Source organism: Nematocida minor, assembly GCF_024244105.1.
Source record: "Nematocida minor strain JUm1510 chromosome Unknown 7925, whole genome shotgun sequence".
Lineage (NCBI taxonomy): Eukaryota > Fungi > Microsporidia > Nematocida > Nematocida minor.
Window position 1 is genome coordinate 1 of NW_026250402.1, and position 22,804 is coordinate 22,804.

General features: G+C 43.5%; 18 protein-coding genes across 18 annotated transcripts; 9 read left to right on the forward strand and 9 right to left on the reverse strand.

Moving 5' to 3' along the window:
- Positions 1–2: 2 nt before the first annotated feature.
- Positions 3–1,541, reverse strand: NEMIN01_0016 (uncharacterized protein; the record flags this gene model as incomplete). Its single annotated transcript, XM_051475958.1, has 1 exon — positions 3–1,541. A coding segment is annotated over one exon (1,539 nt), but the record flags the coding sequence as incomplete, so codon positions are not given.
- An 18-nt stretch (positions 1,542–1,559) lies between these two features.
- On the forward strand, positions 1,560–2,372 carry NEMIN01_0017 (uncharacterized protein; the record flags this gene model as incomplete). The annotated part of the gene is made up of 1 exon (XM_051475959.1): positions 1,560–2,372. One exon carries the CDS (start codon positions 1,560–1,562, stop codon positions 2,370–2,372), a length of 813 nt encoding a protein of 270 aa, XP_051331919.1.
- A 434-nt stretch (positions 2,373–2,806) lies between these two features.
- NEMIN01_0018 (DNA-directed RNA polymerase III subunit RPC8) lies at positions 2,807–3,331 on the forward strand (the record flags this gene model as incomplete). Its single annotated transcript, XM_051475960.1, has 1 exon — positions 2,807–3,331. The coding sequence occupies one exon, from the start codon at positions 2,807–2,809 to the stop codon at positions 3,329–3,331; it is 525 nt and encodes a 174-aa protein (XP_051331920.1).
- A 651-nt stretch (positions 3,332–3,982) lies between these two features.
- On the reverse strand, positions 3,983–5,653 carry NEMIN01_0019 (uncharacterized protein; the record flags this gene model as incomplete). Its single annotated transcript, XM_051475961.1, has 1 exon — positions 3,983–5,653. One exon carries the CDS (start codon positions 5,651–5,653, stop codon positions 3,983–3,985), a length of 1,671 nt encoding a protein of 556 aa, XP_051331921.1.
- A 311-nt stretch (positions 5,654–5,964) lies between these two features.
- Positions 5,965–6,657, reverse strand: NEMIN01_0020 (ribosome maturation protein SDO1; the record flags this gene model as incomplete). Its single annotated transcript, XM_051475962.1, has 1 exon — positions 5,965–6,657. One exon carries the CDS (start codon positions 6,655–6,657, stop codon positions 5,965–5,967), a length of 693 nt encoding a protein of 230 aa, XP_051331922.1.
- Positions 6,658–6,796: 139 nt separating this feature from the next.
- On the reverse strand, positions 6,797–7,618 carry NEMIN01_0021 (large subunit ribosomal protein LP0; the record flags this gene model as incomplete). Its single annotated transcript, XM_051475963.1, has 1 exon — positions 6,797–7,618. One exon carries the CDS (start codon positions 7,616–7,618, stop codon positions 6,797–6,799), a length of 822 nt encoding a protein of 273 aa, XP_051331923.1.
- Positions 7,619–7,851: 233 nt separating this feature from the next.
- Positions 7,852–9,864, forward strand: NEMIN01_0022 (uncharacterized protein; the record flags this gene model as incomplete). Its single annotated transcript, XM_051475964.1, has 1 exon — positions 7,852–9,864. The coding sequence occupies one exon, from the start codon at positions 7,852–7,854 to the stop codon at positions 9,862–9,864; it is 2,013 nt and encodes a 670-aa protein (XP_051331924.1).
- A 210-nt stretch (positions 9,865–10,074) lies between these two features.
- On the reverse strand, positions 10,075–12,483 carry NEMIN01_0023 (putative protein kinase C eta type; the record flags this gene model as incomplete). Its single annotated transcript, XM_051475965.1, has 1 exon — positions 10,075–12,483. One exon carries the CDS (start codon positions 12,481–12,483, stop codon positions 10,075–10,077), a length of 2,409 nt encoding a protein of 802 aa, XP_051331925.1.
- A 24-nt stretch (positions 12,484–12,507) lies between these two features.
- On the forward strand, positions 12,508–13,596 carry NEMIN01_0024 (uncharacterized protein; the record flags this gene model as incomplete). Its single annotated transcript, XM_051475966.1, has 1 exon — positions 12,508–13,596. One exon carries the CDS (start codon positions 12,508–12,510, stop codon positions 13,594–13,596), a length of 1,089 nt encoding a protein of 362 aa, XP_051331926.1.
- A 151-nt stretch (positions 13,597–13,747) lies between these two features.
- NEMIN01_0025 (uncharacterized protein) lies at positions 13,748–14,320 on the forward strand (the record flags this gene model as incomplete). Its single annotated transcript, XM_051475967.1, has 1 exon — positions 13,748–14,320. The coding sequence occupies one exon, from the start codon at positions 13,748–13,750 to the stop codon at positions 14,318–14,320; it is 573 nt and encodes a 190-aa protein (XP_051331927.1).
- Positions 14,321–14,855: 535 nt separating this feature from the next.
- On the reverse strand, positions 14,856–16,388 carry NEMIN01_0026 (nuclear protein localization protein 4; the record flags this gene model as incomplete). Its single annotated transcript, XM_051475968.1, has 1 exon — positions 14,856–16,388. One exon carries the CDS (start codon positions 16,386–16,388, stop codon positions 14,856–14,858), a length of 1,533 nt encoding a protein of 510 aa, XP_051331928.1.
- Positions 16,389–16,555: 167 nt separating this feature from the next.
- NEMIN01_0027 (DnaJ-like protein subfamily C member 9) lies at positions 16,556–17,146 on the reverse strand (the record flags this gene model as incomplete). The annotated part of the gene is made up of 1 exon (XM_051475969.1): positions 16,556–17,146. The coding sequence occupies one exon, from the start codon at positions 17,144–17,146 to the stop codon at positions 16,556–16,558; it is 591 nt and encodes a 196-aa protein (XP_051331929.1).
- A 115-nt stretch (positions 17,147–17,261) lies between these two features.
- Positions 17,262–17,909, reverse strand: NEMIN01_0028 (translocation protein SEC62; the record flags this gene model as incomplete). The annotated part of the gene is made up of 1 exon (XM_051475970.1): positions 17,262–17,909. One exon carries the CDS (start codon positions 17,907–17,909, stop codon positions 17,262–17,264), a length of 648 nt encoding a protein of 215 aa, XP_051331930.1.
- A 29-nt stretch (positions 17,910–17,938) lies between these two features.
- NEMIN01_0029 (uncharacterized protein) lies at positions 17,939–18,415 on the forward strand (the record flags this gene model as incomplete). The annotated part of the gene is made up of 1 exon (XM_051475971.1): positions 17,939–18,415. The coding sequence occupies one exon, from the start codon at positions 17,939–17,941 to the stop codon at positions 18,413–18,415; it is 477 nt and encodes a 158-aa protein (XP_051331931.1).
- A 183-nt stretch (positions 18,416–18,598) lies between these two features.
- Positions 18,599–19,144, forward strand: NEMIN01_0030 (uncharacterized protein; the record flags this gene model as incomplete). The annotated part of the gene is made up of 1 exon (XM_051475972.1): positions 18,599–19,144. The coding sequence occupies one exon, from the start codon at positions 18,599–18,601 to the stop codon at positions 19,142–19,144; it is 546 nt and encodes a 181-aa protein (XP_051331932.1).
- A 273-nt stretch (positions 19,145–19,417) lies between these two features.
- NEMIN01_0031 (prolyl 3-hydroxylase /prolyl 3,4-dihydroxylase) lies at positions 19,418–20,629 on the reverse strand (the record flags this gene model as incomplete). The annotated part of the gene is made up of 1 exon (XM_051475973.1): positions 19,418–20,629. The coding sequence occupies one exon, from the start codon at positions 20,627–20,629 to the stop codon at positions 19,418–19,420; it is 1,212 nt and encodes a 403-aa protein (XP_051331933.1).
- A 108-nt stretch (positions 20,630–20,737) lies between these two features.
- Positions 20,738–21,511, forward strand: NEMIN01_0032 (uncharacterized protein; the record flags this gene model as incomplete). Its single annotated transcript, XM_051475974.1, has 1 exon — positions 20,738–21,511. The coding sequence occupies one exon, from the start codon at positions 20,738–20,740 to the stop codon at positions 21,509–21,511; it is 774 nt and encodes a 257-aa protein (XP_051331934.1).
- A 337-nt stretch (positions 21,512–21,848) lies between these two features.
- Positions 21,849–22,364, forward strand: NEMIN01_0033 (uncharacterized protein; the record flags this gene model as incomplete). The annotated part of the gene is made up of 1 exon (XM_051475975.1): positions 21,849–22,364. The coding sequence occupies one exon, from the start codon at positions 21,849–21,851 to the stop codon at positions 22,362–22,364; it is 516 nt and encodes a 171-aa protein (XP_051331935.1).
- Positions 22,365–22,804: the final 440 nt, after the last annotated feature.

The window sequence follows — 22,804 nt, forward strand, 5'->3', positions numbered from 1 at the left end:
GCATTGATGCTTGTGCACTCTCTGATAACAAAGTTCTTCAGCTTTCTTGTTTTTTTTATTGCGCTGTCTACTTCCTCAATGTACTCGCTTACGTCTATGCCTATGTCTTCTTTGAGTATGGCATATATGTCAACGTTCCATATTTTGTAGATAAAAGTTGCTGCACACATTGAGATGGACTTCTTCTGGAGGCCCTCTGTTTTTTTGAAAAGGCTGTCTATAGCAGGAGACACTGCGCCCTCTGACACTGCATACAGCGCTGAGATAAGCGCCTGCTCTGGCCCGTTTCTCTGTATGAATGCAAACATCCCTTCTGGGTTTGTGCATGCTCTTTCCATCAGCTCTACTCCGTTCATAATGTGGTACAGATCCACTTTGTTTGGCGCTAAGAAGGCAACTTCTTCGCCCACAATAAGACTCTCTGCTAGATTTGGCGCATGCTTTCTCCCGGATGGAGCTACGTGCGTGTACTCTGCGCCTGCTATGACAGTGCAGCAGTTCTCAGGGCTTGCTGTGTCTTTTTGGTTTGATATGATGATTGTGATAACTGGATCGCTGTCCTTCTGTCCTATGCTTACCAAGTTCTTTCCTATCTGGTAAAATCTTTCGTTTTTTATCGTGCTGTGTGTAGCCAGCCGCGATCTTATCCTTGTGGAGGGCATGGGCCTTTTTCCTATAGCATATGCATTGTCGTCCAAAAAGATTCGGGTTGCGTCTGGGAGAATAAGGTAGGCTGAGTAGCTTCTTCTATCTACCTTCACTAGCTGTATGTGGTGTTTGGTGTTTAGCTCTGGTAGATCAGCTGTTCTTATTTTCTTTAGATACTTCTTCAGCTCGTACGCCTCCAGGGTGTTGTCCTCAAACAGCACAAGCATCCCTTTGTAGGTCGTCACCATTTGCTTTATTGCAGGCTTGTGGCCCATTGCGTACAAAAAGGGCAGAATATGTGCCATCACTCCGTGCGTATGGGACACAATCTTTGCAGAGTATCCTTTCAGCCAGCTGCTTTCTTTATAGACAAACTCGTATATGTTTCCATCTGCGCCCCCCATAAAAACTCTGCCATCGTCTGTTTCGCAGACACATGTCATCACCACAGGCAAGTCTACCGTTATGTCCATGCTGATGTACGCCACTGGGCTTTTGCATAGACACATCATGCTGGCGCTCGTCTCTGTAAACAGAAGAATGCAGTGCTGCACATTTGACGTGAAGATGTCATTGCCTGGCTTGATTGCAAAGACAGCCTGCACCTTCTGTGTTTTTGTTTCTATTTCGTTTATCATGTGTGTGTTGTAGTTCCAGATGACAAGCTTTCCGCGGTTTGCTGCCCAGACAGAGGACACCCCTTCAATCAGCCCCGCGTGCCCTTCGTCTTGCGCTGTTTCTTCTATTTCTTTTGGAAACGGTATGGATTCTTTTTTATACACAATCGTGTCCATCGTGTACCCGCTGGCGCAGTCTTTTACTTTTTCTAACGACATTTCTACTGTGCTTTTTAAACTCTCTACTGCACTCTGCACTTCGCTGTATTTATCCATACAAAAATAAAAAAACAGATGGAAGCACTTTACAAGCTTGGCAACTACAAGTTCAAGCAGATGTTGGGCGAAGGGATGTATGCTGTGGTGTATTTGGCCGAGCAGGACGCAGAGCCCTGGGCTATAAAGGTCATAAACAAGGGAAAGTGTAGAAAACGCGGAACCAGGCATGCCCAAAAAGAAATCGCAGCGCTGCTGCGCTTGGGGAAAAAGGCTGGGGTTGTGCACCTAAAAGAGTGGAGAGAAAACGAAACCTTTTTCTTCATTGTTCTGTCGTACTGCCCAGGGTATTCTCTTGACAACACGCCGACTTTGCTGAGCGTGCAGGAGATTCTCTACACTGCGCTCTCTATCCTTGAAACACTGAAAAGGATACACTCCCTGGGCGTCTTTCACTTAGACATAAAGCCGTCCAACGTCATCGTGTCAAGACACGGTGCGTGCTTGGTGGACTTTGGATGCTCCATTATTTCCGAGAACGGCGTGGTTGAAAAACACATGCTGCCCTTTGAGGGAACGCCTGCATACATGGCGCCCGAGATGATCAAAAGCACAGACCCCTTTATTTCTCTTGAATCGCTTGACGTGTGGAGCTTCGGGTGCCTGCTTTATTATCTGGCTGCAGGGAAAAATGCGTTTGTCTCTGCCTCGCTGTACTCTCTGTATCCAAAGATTCTTCACTGCAAAGTAGACTACACGGGGATGCCTGCAGAGATAGAGCAGATATGCAGAAAGATCTTTATCCAGCTGCCCAACGAAAGAATCTGTCTGATGAACCTTATTGCCCTTGTCAAAAGCAAACTTGTTTCTCCTTTGCAGCAAAATGTCTAAAATAGCTAGCTGCAGCTCTTGAGCTGCTCGCACCTATAAAGCCTGCTCCTACTGAGCACCGATAATATATTATGCATCTTTTGTGTATTAAGCCTGTTCAAACGGCATTTTATGCTTATCCAGCTAGATTTCTGTGTACTATTTGCTTTGCAGATGATGTTCTGTGATATCTAACAGATCTAGTTGGAGAAATCAGTGTATTTATCTGCAGAGCTGAGCCTATATGTATAATAAATACACTTCTGTTTACTTACTTGTACATCCATTTCTTGCGCATATGGGACTGGTGTTTGAGTGTTCCAGCGGAAGTATAGCTAGAAACAGCTGCTTGTTTCTGGGCTTCTTAGACCGCAGAAGAGCAGTCTTTATATTTGTGGTTTGTGCAAAGTCCTCTGATGGTAAAGTGTCTGGTGGATGCTTGAATTTTTTAAATAATGTTCATTGAAACAGTACAGAAGGAAAGACTGCAGATTTCTCCGTGCCAAAAGGACATAGGCAGCGCGATTCTAGCCAAGCTGCAGTGGCAGGTTCCAGGGAAACAGCTGGAGGGAACTGGCGTCAGTCTTTTTCCGCTGTGTGTGGAGGCTATTGACGATGTAGAAATACACGAAGGAGTGCTGTATCCGTTAGTAACGTACAGACTCATCATATACCAGGCTTTTCCAGGGGAGGTCCTTACGTGCACTGTTGAAAAACAAGACGCCTCGGGCATTCTTCTCAACCATCCCCTTCTTCCTTCGGTTTTTGTTCCAGCTGCGCAGCTGCCTCCCTCCTCGGAGCTCACAGCTGTTTCTGGGCGCATGGGAACAACTGTGGACATATGGGGGTGGAAGTACAACGAGTGCATCTTATACATCCGCATGGGCGAGGTGTGTAAAGTGGCAATTGTCAGCACAGCAGGCTCCTCGATATATGCATCTATGGATGGCCCCGGGCTTGGGCCTATCTCTTGGTGGTAAATAATGCGCATGCTTTCTTTGCTAAGCATATCAAATGGGCATGCATGTTGTTGCTATGTGTGGCATTGTGTGCTATTTGCTGCCTGCTGCAGAGGCCTGTTCTTATAGCTACTGACTGGAAATAAATAAAAAGCACATATTAGAATTAAAAAGCATAGCACCATATATTAGACAGATATGCTTTGGAGAGATAGAGCAATAATAAGTTAGTGTATACCCATTTAGCCAAGTGTACGTCTTTTTTCTTCTGCATCTTCATCTTTTAAAGTTTTAGCAAATAAAAAGTGTACTGTGCAACTTGACGTAGACTTTTTTTCAGCTGCAAGTTTGGGTGCAGCTTCTATATTAATAAAAAAGTGTATATAATTAAGTTTTATGTTTTATATACCCATTATTTTAAAGATGCCAAAGAAAAAAGAAAGACTGAACAAAACTCTTTAACAAGCTTTAATAGTAAAATGTTTTTATTTCAAAGATAGTTTATTTGTTTCTATTGTATAATGCTATGTAGGTGTATCTGTTAGGCAACTGTGTTGTTCTGTGCTATCTGCAGTGTACTTTACGGCACTTTTGTTCTAGATTTATTACTTAGCTGAGTTTTTCTATTTAGGTATTTATTCTGTGAGATGGCATAGATAAATGTACATACTATTAACCGCCGCACGGCATGTAGTTATTTATATCATATAGTGCTAAATCCAGTATAAAGCGAGATCTTGCTGTAAACAGAATAAAAGTGCCTGGGATAAAGAGTATAAACAGCAGGGAGCCAATGTATGTCACAAAGCAGGCTGACCTTAGAGACATGCGCCTAGACAGAACCATTATCTGGCTTTCTCCATAGCCCATTTTCACGAAAGAGGTCTGGTACAGAGTTGTAAACACGATGATCCCTATGATGACCAGAGCGAGCAGCATGAAGATGCTTAGGTTTGTATAAAGCGTTTCTCCAAGGTCGCTTGCGTTCGAAAAGAACTTCTCGCGGTCTCCGACTCTGAGGTATTCTAGCGGATACATCCCCAGCCTAAAGTACATAAAGCTCTTTTTGAAGCTTCTGAGGCACCCGAATATCATGAAGCCAGTTGCATTGACCATGCGGAAGATCGGATATTCGATTAGATACAGGCTCCTGTTCAGCAGAGCTCGCATGATGTTAATCGGCAGCTCTATAAGCAGCGACATAGAAAAAACAAATGTGCACCGTATGGTTTCGCAGAACACATTGGCAATGATTTCGATCGACTCTAGCGCTGTTTTTTTAACACTGTTTACAACAGCATTTATGAAAGAGTGCCCGCACCGAGACTCTCCAACTAGAGACCCCATGAAGAATGATAGTATGTGCAGCACTGTGCCGTACGACTGTAGGACGGTCATTAGAGCTATAGTTATGGAGGTGTATGATAAATACGGGGACTTGTTTGCATATTTGTATACAATCAGCATAGACCTGCAGAACCATTCCAGAGTTTGGGCGTTGAGTAAAAAGACCAGCGAGCTTAGTGGCAGGGTGATCAGCATGGCCCACAGAGAGAAAACCAGGGGAAGGATGGTCTTTATGCTTTTTTCGCCGTCTTGTTTCATTCCCATGGCAGTTCTGAAAGTCTCCAGCCTCTGATCAGTGCTTTTCAGATCTTCCTCTGGATTTGCATCTCTGTATTTTTTCTGCTCTAGGATGTACACGTCTTCGAAAACAGTTTTGCCATCATCTGTTCTGTATGTCTGGACTGCCTTGTCAAAATCTGGGATATTTTCTGAGGCTGGAACATAGTAGTCTGTTATTGTGTTGCTTATCATATACCCAAAGGGCGAAAGCAGTATGCACACCACTCCGCTCAGCAGGACCTGTATTTCTATCGAGATCTCTTTTGCAAACATGTTGAAAGCCAGCATGCTTATAACGCCGCAGGCTCCCAGAAGCGTGCTTGTTGTGACCAGCCGAGAGATTTGTTTGGCAAATATTACTCTTTTGGGATATAGGTACTGCAAAGCCCGGACAAAGCACCAAGTAACAGACTGCAGAGCACCCATGCACATTACGAAGGTGAGAAACAGCTTGTTTTCTGCCAGTGCGCTTGCCAGTGCAGGGAAATTGAACTCTTTTAACACGCTGCTCACAATGGGCATGTTGTTGAAAAACAGCGTTGCCAAATACGAAAAAGCTACTATATTGAGAAAGAACACAATGCAGAACGAAACAATCGTTTTGAACCGGCTCATGAGAGTTGTGCTGCTGTTCTGGTCCTTTTTTATTGGAAAAGACCTTGACTGTATTAAGCTGATTGCTTGATCAACTTGATTTAATGTAATTCCACTTACCATGATGCTAATAAAAATTTGTAAAAGTTTTCCAAATATATAATCAATTTTTAATTAAGCAAAGATGTTACAACCTACCGAAACCAGCAGACTAGATTGGTTCAAAGACATCTGATTAGAGAGCAAAACCCAGCAAAGGACCAAACACATCAAACAAATCATACTATGCTATTATGTGCTGTATTTATGTGTATACTACACACCTGTGCTAGAACCTATATGGTGTATATGGTGTGTCTTCTCAGTCTCTGATATTGCTAAGCATATATCGAGAAAACATCCCAGCAGCAATAAAATCGTTTTCTATCTATTTATTACAGCTCTATCTCAGCATCTTCTACTTCGGGGAGCTCTTCTATCTCTGCCCCGCTCGCGGCTGCCAGTCTGTTTATGGCGCCGTACAAATCATCTGAGGCCTCTATAACATTTTCTGCTTTTCTAAAAAAGGAGCCGTGTGGGAGCGTATCTACAATCTCAGACCAGTCCATTTCCTTGTCAACTTTGACTCTAAGCGCTCTGCGGCTGTATCCTAGATGCACAGCCTTCTTCAGCACGTCAGAGAGCTGTATTTTTATGGGCTTTGCACTTGGCGTGTAGTTTATCTTCTTTAAAACTTCTTCGGCCTCCTGGTGGGTGAGCACTTTATTGCCCCCTTTTCGGACTCTCTGCACAAGCCCCTCTGCAACAGCTTTTCTGGCGTTCTGCTGCTCGTACTCTCTTGTTGCGCTGTCTTTTCTTTCAGTCCCCTGGCTCAGTATTATCTCCAGCGCTTTTCTTTCCGTGGTGTTGAACTCGTCTTTTATGCTTTTTTTGCTGGCAAGTTTTCCCCGGCTAATATCTGAAAAGATACTTTCAGTGCACAGCACTTCTTCCAAGCACGCAGTGTTACGCCGGTACTCGTACAGTCTTTTTGGATGCGCAGCCACCTCGTAATTTCCGTACTTCCCCCGGTATACCACCACAACTATGTCTTGCAGCTTTTTTACATTTTCCGGTGTGAATATCATAGTGAAAAAAAACAATGCCGCTTTATTGCTGCACTCTCTCGCTAATCAGCCCAAAGAAAAGACAGATGTGGATTGAATGCGTACTGCTTGCAGAAGCAGATAAAGTGCAGTGTAAACAGATAGAGTTAAAGATGCTTTATTACTTTAAAAGAGAAGTCAGCTCTGGCATGCTGTATCCTGCTCCTGCAGCAAGCGCCATAATGTTCTTTGCTCCTAGCTGCAGCTCCTGGGAAACAGTAGACTCTGTTACGTATCCTGCTCCAAGCGCAAGAGCGGCAAGAGTGCTCACGGCCTCCTTCACCATAGACTCGACTGTCTCGCTGGTGATCTTGAGGTACTCTGAGTCGAAGAACTTTCCGTCGGAGTATGCGTGCGTGATTTTCATCTTGTACACAAACGGCGTGACTCCAAGAAGGGAAAGAAGAGCTGCCTCCGAGTGCCCTACTCTCTTTCCCTGCGTAAGCGCCTTGCACTTTGATAAGATCTCGATCTTACCCTTTGTAATCTTTGTGGCAATTCCAAGAGCCTGGAAGAAAGAGGTCTTTCCTGGGTCCAGGCCTGTTATGATGGGCTCGATCCAGATGTCGCACTGGGACAAGTCTCCTGGCTTGGCAACTGCGTGCGTCTTCTTCTCCTCGAAGATGTTCTCGATTTCGCTCAAAGACCCGTTGGTGAAAACAAGTCCAACGTTGTTTTTGATAACGTTTTCCACGTCCTTCAGCTCAGGGTGTGCGTCAATAAGCTTCTTGAGCGCGCTCTTGATGGTGGTGTTCTTTCCCATTAAGAACTCTCCTTTTCCTCTTAAGGCCTGCCGGATTATCTGGCACTGGCTGGAGGAGATGTTTGTCATCTCCACAACCATGAACTTCTTGTAGTTTGTGAAGTATTCCTGTGTTCTGTCGTAGACTGAGTTTTTTCTTATGCTTTTTTCCGTCATTATTGGTTGTTCCACTTGCAGCATTGATGTTGTTGAAATGTCAAGGGCTCTAAAAATAAAATATTTAAATAATAACTGCCGGATGCAAATTGCGCAAAAAGGGCACACTCAGCTGGCCTTGCGTGTGCATGCACACTTCTGCAAGTTTGTTAGTGCTCCAGCGGATACTCGCAGATATTTGGCTTCTTGGCCATCTGTGCAATGGAAGTCTTCTATTTACATTTATTTATTTAAATAAATTGAAATATAAACAGAGAATGAATCCTCCGGTAGTTGGAATAAATACAGAAAGATTTACAGCGCTCTGGGAAACATTCCAAACAGAGGCAAACAAGCTTGCTAGCGGCATGGAGTGCAGTGGCATGGAAATATACACCTCGATCTACCAAATAGTAAGCGGCGGCGATGTCTCCTACGCAGTGCGCCTTCACTGGTGCATTGGAAAGTTCTTTTTTGCGCTGGCTGTCAAGCTGCGAGAGAAAATACACGGTGAAGACTGGATAGAAGACTATGCAGAGGCGTTTTGCCAGTACGAAACGACAGTGGAAACAATCGACTTGCTGGCTCTGCACCTCAACGAGGCAATCCTTGAAAATAAAGAGTGCAAAAACATAAAAGACCTGGGATATGTGATATGGGAGCGGTGCATTCTCCGGCAAAGGTACGAAAGAAAGCTTCCCTCTCTCTCAGAGTCTCTCCCAAAAAAGAGGGAGCATGCAGAGGTGTGTCTGCGCTCTCTGAGCAAGATAGCTACAAACTCGGAAGATAGATTCGAGTACTACAAAAACAACTACGAGACAGCTTTGCTCTCTAGCATAATATCTGAGTTCAAACAGGACATAGAGACACAGCAGGAAGATCTGCCAGGGTATTTGGCGCAGTGCAGCCTGTGCATTTCCAGCTACATGGAAACATACGCTCCTCTGTTTCTTCCCATATCGCTTTCTGTTTTGGAGGATTCGCTGGAAAAGGTTTTGTTCCCAAAGCAGCCAGATGTACTGAAAGAGGAAGTGCAGAAAATACTCTACAGAAAAGACAAAAACGAGATACAAATCCTGTGCAGCGCAATTCGCGTGCTGAAAAAGAAAATCTTTCCCATGTTCCTCGTCTACTTGAGCGAGTTTTGTCTCAGCGTCTGGCCTGCGGATAAAAGCTGTGCCGCTGCCTCTGCTGCATACAGCGAGCTTGCAGACATGCTGACCTCTGAGAGCTGTGACAAAACACTGGGCGTCCTGCAAAAGACTCTCTCTATAAAAATAACACGGCCGGGCATAGGCAAAGAGCTTTCTGTCTATCTTGAGGCTCTTATACACAGAAAAGACTACGCAGAGATAAAAATGGCCAAAGTGCTCCTGGACTGCATCATGATAAAAGAAGAAAAAGAAATATTCTACACGCTGTACATTGCCAAGCTCTCAGAGCGCCTGTTTTCTCTGAGATTTGACCCTTCTATTGAAAAGTCAACATCGGACTCCTTGAATTTCCCGTGGGTGGTAAAGAAGAAAGTGCAGCGCATATTTAACGACATGGTGCTGAGCACAAAAGAGAACGAGCTCTTCAAGCAGAAGTATGGCTTTGGGCACTATAGGTACAAAACAAGCTACGGAGACGACATATTTTTCTATGGAATCATTGCAACGGCATATGTGTGGCCAATATCGGAAGATGCCGTGCAGAACATCAACCTCCCCGAAGATATCAAAGGCATTACACAGGTCTTTTCTGAGCAGTATCTTGCAAAGCATCCCAGAAGAAAGATTACCTGGGTGGACACGCTTTCTACCGTTGAGATAGAAATCGAGACTGATCGGATGTACTGCATAGAAATGCCGCTTACACACTATGCAGTTCTAAAGATGCTAGAACAAGAGCCGGGAACCCTTGATAAAATAACTCTAGCCGTTAGGCTCAGCACTAAATCAGCCACAAATATCATAGAATCCCTGCAGAAGGCTGCCATTATCCTGTGCGTTGATGATGTGTACTTTCTCAACGACAACTTCGCAAATGCTGAGCAGAAAATAAAACTAAAGGCAAGCGAGGGCGCAGCCAAGCGCATCGGAAACAGAAAGTCTTACTACCAAGCATGGGTGTCTAGAAAGCTAAAACAGGAAGGAGAGTGCGCCCTTAATGATCTATCTGAAAATATACAAAAGACGCACACAGAGATATTTGAATGGAATGTGCAGGAGTACACAGAAGCCTTGAAAAACCTAAATGAGCGCGGGCTCATTGAAATAGTAGGCCCGCAAATAAAATACGTTCCATAGCCGCCGGTCCTGTATCCAATGCAGAGTTTTCAGGTCAAGCCAATGTATAGCCAAATTTCTTAAATAAAATATGTTTTGTTGTTATAGTGTATGCCATTTGCACACTTACCGTTTAAAAAATATTTCACAGAAAGGCAGATAATTTATAAATGTTTATTTAAATAGTACCCCTGGGACCAGAACACACAGTATACTCGTATTTTAGAGCAACTAAAAGTTTTGGAAATAGGCGTTGTGGGAGTTGTCTATTTCTTCAGCAGGGCTCAGAGAAGGGCTGTTCTTTATCTGCGCTGATTCAAAGTTCATGCACGGCTTTTCAGTGGAGGGCTTCCATACCACAGGGAGCTCTTGTTTTTTCATTTTGTCCCAGTCTATGTCGCTGAAGTACGGATGGTTCTTTATCTCCCATATAGACTTTGTTCCAATTCGGCTGTCTGCACTCTTCTCCAAGAGGCCAACTATAAGAGAGCGCATGGGCTCTTCAATGAGCTCTAGATTGGCCGGTGGGTCGTTCTGTATCGCCTCTTTAGTCTGCTTTATGCTCCCAGCTATAAACGGCGATGTTTTAAGAACGAGCTGATATGCCAGCACGCCAAAGCTCCACCAGTCAGCTGCCTTTGTGTAGTGTTCATCGATCACTTCAGGCGCAACATTTGGGAAACTGCCACACAAAGTGTGCGCAACACCGTTCGGTGCGCCTATGGAGCATAGCCCAAGGTTAGTCAGCTTCACATACCCGTTCTTTGCGAACATGACGTTTTCCAGCCGAAGGTCTCTGTATATTATATTCTCTTCATGGAGCCACTCAAGCGCTATGGTCAGCCCGGCAAGAATCATTTTTATTTCAGGCGGTGTTATCTCTCTACTGTGGAGATGGTAGTACAGATCACCCCCTTCCACAAACTCCAGTATGAAAAAGATGTGGGTTGTTGTTTGGAAGCATCCCTCCATCTTTACAATGAATGGGTTTCCAGAGGACTTGGCTATTTCTAGACAAATTCGCTGTGTGTCCACTAGCTCTTCACTGTTGCTCTCAACAATATCCTTTTTCTTGATTGCCTTCAGAGCCACTGTTTTGTCTCTCCAGCTGCACAGATAGACCTTGCCGTTGCCCTCTGGACATATTAGATACAAGAACTTGAACTCACTGAGCGATATTTCACTTTTGTCTTTCTTTTTCTTTTTTGGCACGTATGCAACCAGCCCTTCCAGCAGCTCTTTGGTGATTCCGCACGACTTAAAGATCATGCCTCTGCACTCTGTGTGGTACGCATTTTGGCACACAGAGCACTCCAGAGCCACGGTCAGCATCCCTATCCTTTCTCCGCAGTGGCAGCACCAAGTTATGCCCAGCATTTTCTGTTTTACCAGATTGTGCTCAACGCTGTACCTCTTGACAGGCTTTTGTGCTTTATCATCGCTGTCGGAGCTGTCTTTCTCTGAGTCACTGTGCCCTTTTTTGATTATCTCTTTCGAGGGCTTTTGCATCCTGTTTGCCAGCTCGTCATAGTCGTTGGGCTTTTCTCGGATGTCGATAGCTGCAATTATTATGTTCAGCCGCTCTTTTTTCATTTCCTCAACCTCTTTCTCAAGGGCCTTTTTGTCGGACTCAGCCTCCTGTTTTTTCTTGAACTCAAAGCACTCGAAGAATATCAGGTTCATGCAGTGTGCATGGCATGTGAACTTGCACCAGTCGCATCTGTAGAACTGCGAAGCACGGTCTTTGCTCTCGTTGTGCCCACACACTCCGCACCGGTAGAGCGAGATGTCCTCGAGCTTTCGCAGAAGATGCCCAGAGGATCTTTTGGTTATAATGGACGTGCCATTTCTCTGGATTCCGCACTCTTCAAGTTTGCAGTTTCCAAACGAAATGCTAAGCATGCTCTTCTCTGCAATTGTGTAGTAGAAAGACTTCGAGCCAACATCCTCTGCATCCACAAGGTTTTCAATCGGAAAGTACACCAGGCCAGCAACCACATCGTTTTCTGTTTTCAGCATAAACTCTATCCGGTACACATCTTTAAATTCGATGCTGATCGACTTACTGTCTTCAATCTCGCCCGCCTCTACTTTTCCTATGAATGTATCATCGGTGTATATGTTTATGCTCATGTTCTTGTGCAGCGGGTTTTTGCTGAAAATGCCTATGATGGAGAGATGGGCTTTTCCGTTGTGCTTAACTATTTTTTCAGGCTCCATGCTTGTTGAGTCAAAAATCATGCTCGGGTTGTAGCTCTTGTCCTTCAGGCATGCATCTGACAGAAACCTTTTTATCATTGCGATCTCTCTTTCTATGAAGTATATGACTCTCTGGGACTTTTGGACCCTTTCCAGCAAAACATCCGTGGTGTTCTCCTGGAGAATGACTTTGTAGCCCTCGAGAAGGTTCTTTTCCTGATCAAGCCTCTGTTTTAGAATTTTGACTCTGCTTGTGTCTCGCGCCTCCCAGCACTCCAGAACGCTCCCGGGGTTTTTGTCTTTTCCCGAGAGAAAAGGGTTTTCATTTTTCAGCTGCTCTATTTGGTATCGAGCGGCCTCTGCTTCAGTCTCTGAAAGCTGCGGAAGCATGTCCGTTAGTTTTTTAATAATATTTAGTGTGTTTGGAACTTGTTCTGGCATATGTAATTTGTTTGTTTATTTTTCATGCAGGCTTCCCAACATATAAGACAATTGTCCATCCAGCTCAAACAGTACCTAAAACAGTGCAAAGAAAAGAACCAATTTTCACCCGAGCTCGCCAAAAATGCTGTTATGGACAGCCTGGCCCCTCTCGCAGAGCTTCCTTTGGACCAAGCGTGTGCACCTCGCACAGCTCCTCCAGTAGAGGGAAAGGCCAGTGAAGATCCATACATATACGCTCTGATTACCGAACATCTGTGCAGGAGTAATGCAATACAAAGTGCGCGCACTCTTCTAGAGGAAATGGAGGAGATGTTTCCGCTGAAGGAGGAAACAGAGAGGGTTGACATTCTAAAGGCATACTGCCCGTGGTCTGATGAGCTGGGGAAAAAGCCGTCACACTCAATAACTCGAAAGTCTTCTCGGTTCCAGCAAATATGCCAAGTAAAAGAAAAATGCGCTAGTCTCATTGAAAACTACAGGGAGAATCCTTTTCCTCTAGACATTGTTTCCAACATCTACAGAATAATCAACGACAGCTACATAGAGCCTCTGCGTCTCCCAGACAATTTTGAAAAAAAGGAACTTCTTCTACAAGATACCATAGACAATATTCAAAAATGTTTTATTGAAGAGAACGACACAATTCTTTACTTTGACGGGAAGACGGGGCATGTGTACGCAAAAAGCTCAAAAAGCTACAAAGAAGTGCAAATTGTTCTGAGCTTGCTTGTATTCCCGCACCGTTGCAAAGAGGTAGAAAGGCTCCTGCGCGCCAAGAGAGTAGACTGGCCTGTAGACGCAATTTCTCTTGAAACTCTGTACTATGTGGGAAAGGCGATGGAGTCCATCAATCTGTCGCCGTACAGCTGCGATGGAGAGATAGAATCAGCAGTTCCTCCTGCCCTTTCGTTCCATTCCACCTTTTTCTGTCCTATTCTTCGAACCGAGTGCTCAGTAGACAATGCTCCGTGCATACTTACATGCGGGCATGCAATTAGCATCCGCGCTTTAGAAAAAATTGCCTCTTTCAAAGGCATGGTTTTCAAATGCCCGTACTGCCCCAAAGATGCAAATATTAAAGATGTATCCAAAGCCAAGCTGTTTATATAGCTCTAGCTGCATAAATACAGTAGTAGAAGTGCCCATTCGCTTACTTTCTTCATGAGAGTGCATTGCAGCTCTGCACAAAATATTTCAGCCAATTAGAATGTTCTCCCCTTAATAAGGAGTATAATATATGCAGCCAGAGAAAAAATTACCAATGGAAGTTAGAAAGATAGTAAGAAGAATAGTTATTCTGCTTGTGATTATATTTGTTATTTTCATACAGAGAAGTCTCTCGGATGAAAGTGAGCAGATGCGCATGATAAACAGCTATAAAAAAGCGATAGAGCAGCACACAGATAGCAACATAGATGAACAGTGCAAAAGTATAGATGAAGTCTTAAAGATCTACGAAGATCTAAAGGATAAAAATGCATTCAATATAATACCTACGACAATAAGTGACACATTTAAGTCGCTATCCACACGAAAAGAAGAGCTTATAAAGATGAAGCATGCAATAAAAGAGCTAAAAGACGGGATTCTATCCTTTGAAAAAAACATATCCCATGAAAAGGCAAACAATAAGGATGAGAATGAAGAGGTTGCAGAGAACATCAAGGATAAAGTGCACAAGTTTGCTGAAGAAGTAAAAAAAAATACCGAGAACATTGAGAATGCGCAGGCAGTTACACAAGTAGAAATTGAAACTCTGAAAAACTTTATTGCGGGCACAGAAGAAAAAAAGTCTGATGCTGAATCTAATGCTAAGAACAACGATGATCTATGATGAAAAGCCCTGCTTATCTTCAATAAATAATCTTTAAAAATGCTTTTAATTCTTACGATGTTTATCATCTGTTCTTCTGCACCTACGTTTCAAAAGTGTACACGCTCCATCATTCTCTTCATAAAAACAAAAAGACTTATACTGTACCAATAGATGCTTTTAGTCTGTTCTCTGTGCTCTCATTAACTTGTTTTGTTTATTAGCACAGCCTTATGTTGTATGAGGCTCTGGTTTTAGTGCAGAGGTTTTCTACTTAGTAAATTATTTGTTCTTGGATTACATTTAAACACTAAAAATCTAAACAGGTACTTTTTAAATAATTTATTAATTCTAGCAGAGACAGAATAAATGGATAGAAGTTACTGGAGCAGTGCACAGTTGATAAAAAGAGGTTTATTAGATTATCACTTTGTATCTACACCTTTTGCTTTTTCATTCAGCTGAGATCTATGCAGTCTTATGAATCAACATGTTTTCTGTAGACCCCTCTCTTTAAAGATTCTTAGAAATTATACACTCTTCTTCTGCAACTGGCTTAGTATGAGCCTTTGTCAAGCCCGCAGGCTTCACATATTGTTCGAAAGGCTGCGTTTTGCAGTGTGCACATATTACAGCACCAGGGCAAGGACTCTTTGCAGTCTTTTGCGATATCTACAATTTCATCGAACTTGTTCTCTAGCACGTTTTTCTTGAACAGCTCACTGTCGTTTTTCTCTACGCATTCTAGAAGACTGTCTGGCAGAATTCCCATGTCTTCCAGCTCCAAAAGCACGTCCAGATCCGAGAAAGCCTGCAGACTTACCTGGCAGATTGACTCCTCAGTAAGACTCTTCTGGAAATGCTTCTTTAGCTTGCTCACTCCCATGCCCCGCTTGAACCAGTTGCGTTTGGTGTCTATACAAAAAAGCCGTTTGTTCTGTGTGAGTCCATGCGTGGGGCGAACCACCAGATATTCAACTGGTATTTTACTTCCTGTGTGCGCTCCCTCTTTATCACGCCATATCACGTCTATGGACTTAACCGACATTTCAAGAGGATTCTCAGATGCCTGCAGGAGGCCATCTAGCGCCAGCTCCATGCCCAGATGCGTGGCCATGCACTCGTATATTTCTGAAGAGGCCTCTACTCCGCTCAGAATCAAAGTTGCAAAGCGCGACCCTTTTCTCTCCCCGTCTTTCCACTCTCCAAATGCATTCTGCATTCTGGCAATAAAGGCCACCTCCAGCGCGCTGATAAAAGGCGACTCCTCCTTCATGATTCTTGTGTACACCATGCCTACAATCTGCATATTCAATGCCCTCAGCACTCTATTCAGCGATTTATCTTCTCCTTTAAGGATCGGGTCTGTTTCGTCTATCAAAAAGCCGTCTGTAAGCCCTTTCTGTCTTGGTGCTATCTTTGCAAACACTTCAGCTTTGCAGCCCTTAGGGACCTCTGTATACTCTGAGTATCGCCCTACAAGAAAATGCACAGACTGCACGTTCTTCTCCTTTCTCTCTATGAGAATTTGTTCTATTATGGCCCTGTCGTGGACTTCGATGTGGTCAACCGGGCGAAATGGCTGCTGTGCCAGGTATATCTCCTTTGGAATGCACTTATTGCATCTGTGCTCGGCTCTGTGTGTTCCGCAGGGAGGAGGCAGATGTGTTTCTATCTGCAGACATTTCAGCTTAGAGTGAAGGTACTCTTCGTATGCGCCCTGCGAGATAGATCTCCGCTCTTTAAACTGCTCTGAGACCCAGGAGTCTTCAGCCATGCAGTTACTGCACATCCCAGATGGCCCGTGGTGGCACACACCGTTTTCCTGTGCAGAGTCCTTGGATGCTTTCTCGGATGGGGCGTCTTCTGCCTCAGGCTCTTTCACCACTTCATACTCTGCTGTAAGTACTTCTCCATTCTCCATTTTGTTCTCTTCAACAGTCCCAACCATTTCTTTTTGATTGTGCAAAAGCGCTGTGCAGACACTTTTTGTTCTGCTGTTTATTTCTTCCTTTATTTGCTCTGCAGTCGTTGTGCCAACCACTTCAATACGCATAGTTCTGTCTCTCCCTTGGACTCTTATAATCATAAAAAAATAGTAAACAAATGCTAAATTACTTCTACTGGTATTTGCATAGCATGCATTGATTCTTCCCGGTATTTTGCACAGCAGACTCTGCTCATGGACTTATAGGAAAGGGTCTGTAAGTGAGATTTGGATGCATATGGTAATTTTATCACCGTAAACAATAATATTTATTTATCGCCCTTCTTTTTTCGGGCTGGTGCTTTTGACACGGTCTCCTCAAGCCTTTCTATCATTCTGTTGTATCTCTCCTTTCTGGCGCTTGCTCTTTCTTCCATGTCTTTTGCGAGCACTTCGGCTGCCTCTCTTTCTCTCTGTCTCTTGGCCTGTCTCTTCTTGTTCAGAATGAGGAGCTTGGCTTTGTACTTTGGAAACTCGGGTATTTTCTTCTCTTCTATCTCTGCGTCCAGGATCTTCCTGTATCTTTCTTCTTGCTCGTCTTCTCCTAGAAGAAGGCTGTCTATGATCTTTGCCATCTGTCCTTTGTGCTTTTTGTAGAGATCAATCAGCTCTGTCTTTTCTTCCTCAGAGCCTGCGTACATAGCCCTGAATCTATCAAACATGTTTTTTGTTATCATGTCTCTTTCTTCTGTCTGTGTCAGCACTTCGTATGCCTGGTTTAGTTGCACAAACTTCTCTTCTGAGCCGCCCGGTCTGTCTGGGTGCATTTTCATTGAGAGCACTCTGTATCTTTTTCTTATTTCCTCGGGCGTGCTTTTCAGCTCGCATCCCAGCATCTGTGCAGCCTCTTCTCTTCGCATATAAATTTTGCAGTGGCTCTGCATAAATGAAAGATAAAAGTCTGGAATGCGTACGCACTGGGGCTAAAGGATACTAGCAGCATGGAAGAGCACGTGTTCACAATGCAAAATACATTTATTTATCTTTAATCTTTTTTGCTTCAGCTTTCTGTGCGGCATCTGGGCCGGCTTCTTCTTCCTCCTGGTCCCATCCATAGAGCGGCACAAAGCTCTCCAGAATTCCGCACTCTGCGTACAGGTTGGGGAACAGCCAGAAGCTACGGCGCGTTGCCAGCCATATGGAAATATACAGGACAAATCGAACAACTGTGATAGATAAAAGAGAAATGACTATTCCTATCAGCACATAGAAAAGATACCCTGTTACAACCTTCAGACTTCTGGGCCAAATCGGGAACATGGCGATGGTTAGCGCAAACATCAGGCCCAGTATGCTCATTAGAAACAAGAATGTTTTTGACCCCTCTTTTATCCAGATGTACTCGTGGTTTATGTTAAAATCGTAGGAGATGTCGAGTGTGTGCTGGTCGCCGGAGGGCCTTACGCGCACAATGTAGTGGTTGTCCAAAAGGGTTGAAATTACGGTTTTTGCATCGCTCGTGGAAAGGTTTCTTGCGTTCATGAGGTATTTGACAGCATCGATGCCCTTGAACAGCGATATTCTTTTCATTCCGTTTAGTATTGACTCGCTTGTGGTGATTCCCCGCAGGTACTTCTCTGCCTGGTTTGCTGTGAATTGTCTTGGCTCAGCCTCTTTTACCATTATTTCTTTTGCTAAAACAAATAATTAATATGGAAAAAAGAGCATATAATGAGTGCTGTTACAAAATGCTCTCTATCCTAAACACGCTAAAAGACTTTTCGCTGGGAAAAACAGAGCTTGAAAACAACCTCACAGAGCTGAATAGACTTATAACTCTTGTGACAAATGATCAGGAGGTCTGTCCTGTGCACATAGAGAAAGTGGGTGATAAAAAGTACATAATTAAAAATACACACATAGAAGAACAAGACGGAGAGGTAAAAATACTAAAAACGGATATACTCCAGCTGTCTTCCTACTTTCAGACTCTTCCACTCAAAAAACAGCCGATTGAGGAGGCGTTGGAGTACATAAAAACAGTAAATGAGAACAGAGTATGCATGGTCTGTCTTAGAAGAGCAAGTGAGAGCACGCTTCTATCTCCGCTCGTCATGAGAAAAAAAGAAAATGAAATTCTCATGTACCATGTAGAATGTGCAGAAGAGAGCCCTAGCTACCTAAAATAGATTTTTATATGCTGTAGACAGCTCGTGGGAATGGATTAATTAGCTAGCGCAGTGGAGTGAGCTAGAAGGTGTACAAAAATTGAAAGAGAAAAGTTTCGAAGCAATCAGCCTCCATGGTAATTGGCGCAAAAGAAAACAAATAAATTATAGCAAAGAAAGAGTGTGTTTTGTTATTTTTATTAGATGGGGTTTCTTCTTTCCAAGCTGTACCGAGACCAAAGCGTTTTTATTCTTGTCCTTAGGCTGGGCTCTGAGAAGAAGTATGCCATTGTAGAGGACTTCTTTAGCGTCTTCCTTTCAAAGTTTAAGATTGTGTATACGCACAGAAGCGAGTATCTAACATACAACAAAATATCAGAGAAAAATCGAAGTCTTTCGATTGTGGAAATGCACGACAGAGACCACTGCAATCTGTTCTGGGACTGCATCACCGGCATGCACTCTATCGTGTATTTTATTGAGAGCCTGACAAGCGGAAACATGCTGGAAGTAATAGGACAGATAAAGGTCATAAAAGATGCAAACGCAGGGGCTTCTGTTCTGCTGGTTATTGTTAGTAACAAGATGGAGATGGAGGGGTATGTGCAGTTTAGAAAAAGTCTGAAACAGGCCCTGGATGGCGTGAGCTACAGGGTAGTAGATGGTGTGATCAATGCACCCGAAAAAACTCTTCTGACAAAGGATGAGATATGCCAGGGTTTCTCTTGGATTCTGAACCAGACGAGCTAAAGAAACACCTCATGCTTTTAGCAAATCTGAAAAAGATAGGTTGGCTTGTAGAAACTTTAACCGCCAACACATCTCTCTTCTGTTTTGGAATACTGCACAGCTCTTATCATCATTAGCTGTTTTTTCCTACCTTAAATAACAAGAACAAATGCATTCTGGATTCAGAACACAGAGATATGCCCTACTCTCCTAGTATTGCACTATTATACTTCAATACACACATAACTGTAGTTTCCTTTTTATTAAATCCTTTGGTGTGCAAATTCTTTTATGCTATTCAACTGTCTTACTGTCTGGAAGCGCGTTCATTCGGTATGCTACGATGTATCCTTCGCTCTCGCTGGGAGGAATAAATAAAGCCCCGGGGGCAGGCCAGATGTAGTATCCAGGCTTTTTGATGCTGCCAACCAGATCGCCTTCTGGATTGACTATATTTATATCCCCATTGTACAGAGACAAGACAACCAGAAAGTCGGATTTTGTGTTAAAAGGGTCATTTAGCAGAAGATAGCTCTCCTTGTTTATCCTTCCCACCATGCTGTCTACTGTCTTTCCTGTTACAGCTGTTACATTTAGCGCTATCTCAGTCAGGCCTCCTTCGTCTTCTTCGGGCTCGTCAATCGAGCCGTATATGCAGTTTAGCCTTCTTTTCCACTCCAAGCCTTCTAGCACCTCTTTTGTTTTTTGTATGTACTCACTGGTGTTGCATTCGTCCATAGAAGAGAGAACAGGAGCATTTTTAAGGTCAACATTTATCATGTACTCCATGTGGAAGAACCAGTATCGATTCCTGTGGTAGCTCAGCTCTATGCTCTTTGGTCTGTGCTCTTTTGACCGCATCCATCCTGTAAATGCTGATCTGCGCCCTGCGGTCATCATTTCTACCTCGTGGTAGGACTTTCCAGACACTTCAAAGATCACGAGTCTGTTAGCAGCTGTTGCGATTCTTTTGGCAACTGTTTTTCCGTCCTGTGCATACAGAACAAGTTTTCCATTTTTCTTGCAGCATGTCTCAGAATTTTCTTTGTTTTCTGCTGCGCTCTGGAGAGCCTCAGAGGGAGATGCGCTGCTGTTTGCTGCGCTATTTTCATCCTCTGTGCTGTTCAGATAAAAGGAAAACGCCAAAACACGCTGGCTCACACAGTCGTCATGGGGCAGGAGAAAGTGCCCGGGGGCATAGAAGGAGGCAAATAAATCCATTTCTGGGCTGTGCACCTCCTTGTTTATGTTCTGGAGGTCTTTTTTCATTTCATTTTTTACCATATTGAGAAAAGGCTGATACCGTTTTTCGTTTTTTAATTCGTTCGTTTGGTAGAAGTGAAACAAGTCTGAGTGTTTCTCGTAGAACTCGCTTTCTTTGTACATCTCCAGCACAGAGCTGAGGACTTCCTGGGGCAGAAACCCGTCTACTACTCTGTGGTAGAAAGGAGTAGTGGAGTACGCAGCCCCTTCATTTGTTTTCTCCTGGGTCTGCATATGCGGCATGTAATAAAAAATTTTCGGTGTTTGATAGTACATAAGCTGATTGGTTGCCGCACAGGGGGACTATGCAAGGGGAAAAAGTATAAATAAACATTGTTTTAGAAGATCACAATGCCAATACAAGGAGGAGAATTAAACTACAACAAAAACGAAAACAAAAAAGCCGCAGATGATAAATCAAAGGATGAGACCAACAAGGCAGCGGAGGCAAACAAAGCAGCCGACAGCAAGAAGCCATCCGACGATAAGCCAAAGACCGAGGGCAACAAGCCAGCAGAAGCCAGCAAGCCATCTGATGATAAATCAAAAGCTGCAGACAGCAAGCCAATGGATGGAAAAAAGCCAGCAAGAGAAGATACACCAAAACCCAGCATATCATCAAGCACTGAGAAAAAAGCTGATTCGCTCCCACCAAAAACAGAGCCCACAAAGCCTGCAGCAGAGAAGCTGGAGTCCAGCAAGCTCTCAGATGCATCCAAAAGCATGGACAAGACTTCTTCCGCACCAAAGCCAGGGGCTGCAGGAGTCTCCGATGCATCCAAGGCCGATGCGCCAAGCGTGCCCCCTAAGCCCATGACGATGGGTCCAGCCCCCATGGGAAACGGTCGCCCAGCAGATGCCAAGAACCCAGCACCTGCAGTCAACAAGTCCTCCATGCAGCCAAGCAATCCTGGCGCTGGCTCAAAAGAAACTGGTGCTGCTGCATTATCATCATCTGGTAAGCCCGCAGAAAGCAGCCAAAACAGCAATCTCAACAAAAACAACACCCAACTTCCACAGGAGGACGACGAACCAAACGCAATCGTAAAGTTCTTCAGAAAAATCAAAAACGCAATCACGGGATTCTGCTGTCAGACAGAGGACTCTCTAAGACACGTTGCTTAATAAATGGCGCTTTCAATCTATTCTACCTTTCTGGCTCTATCTCTTATTCTGTAGCAGATGCTATCTTTTTACTCACTACTGCTTTCTCTTTTTACTTGCGCAGCTATAGGAGACATACCGACCCAGAACATAGCTGTGAATTGGACAGAGTGTGTGCAGTACTGATCTATAAGTTTGTTAAGTTTGGTTTTAATTTGTGCTCTGCGGTTCTTTGTCTTGAAATTTAAATTATATTTTGGGATATTTGGGAGTACTTTTTATAAATATTGATGTTTATTTTTCTGCCATGTATTTAAAAACATATAAACACTTTTGTGTATTTTTTATTTTAGCCATTATGGAGACTTACGGGAATGAAAAAAGTGCATTCTACGCTTTTAAAGACAGGACAATAGAGGGCAAGGATGTTGACTTTTCTCTGTTCGAAGGAAAGATGTGTCTTATCGTGAACACAGCCTGCAACTGCAAACTGGCAAAGAACGGGTACTCTGTAATCAAAGAAATAAAAAAGAAGCATTCTGACTTGGAGGTTCTTCTCTTTCCAAGCGCGCTCAACAAAATTGTTGACCAAACGCTGAAAACCCCTGATGCAATAATCAGCAGAATGAAAGAAGAAGGGGTGTACGACATAGCCACTGTTTTTGAAAAGAGAACGATAGACAGTAAAGCTGGCTTGTTCCAGTGGCTTACCACGCAAAGCTACAAGGGATCGTTCATGGTTGACCTCATGAAGAGCATTAAGTGGAACTTTACAGCATTCATAGTTTCTAAAGAAGGGAAATGTGTTGGGCGCATTTCGCCAATCGATCTTAAGCTTGAAACTCTGGAAGAAGTAATCTCCCAGAACATGTAGATCTTCTTGAAAACCAGCACACAAAACACAGTTTTATCTCTTTACGGAATGCTTTAGGACACTACACGAAATGTGCAGATTTTTCAGTGCTGTATGGCAAATTATTGAGTGGCTTGCTCCATTATAGGAGTATAAAGAGTGGGGAAGTTAAACATATATTCTCGTGAAATAGCTGTTCTAAGAAGATAGCGTGTAAGTTTCTAATAAATGGTAGTTATTTTGTGTTTAGTTAGTCTCTCCAGTTTTCTTTATGTGCAAGTATATCCTTCTCTTAAATCTCATTTTTACTCTGCAGCTGTTGATCATCTTCTATAATCATTTTATATCCGATGGCATGCTCTACTTTTATTATCTCTGTTTCAGCTGTTTGATCTTCAGCACACACTGATTTACGTCAACTATCAATTCTGTTCATTTTATCTTAACAGTTGAATGCGCAT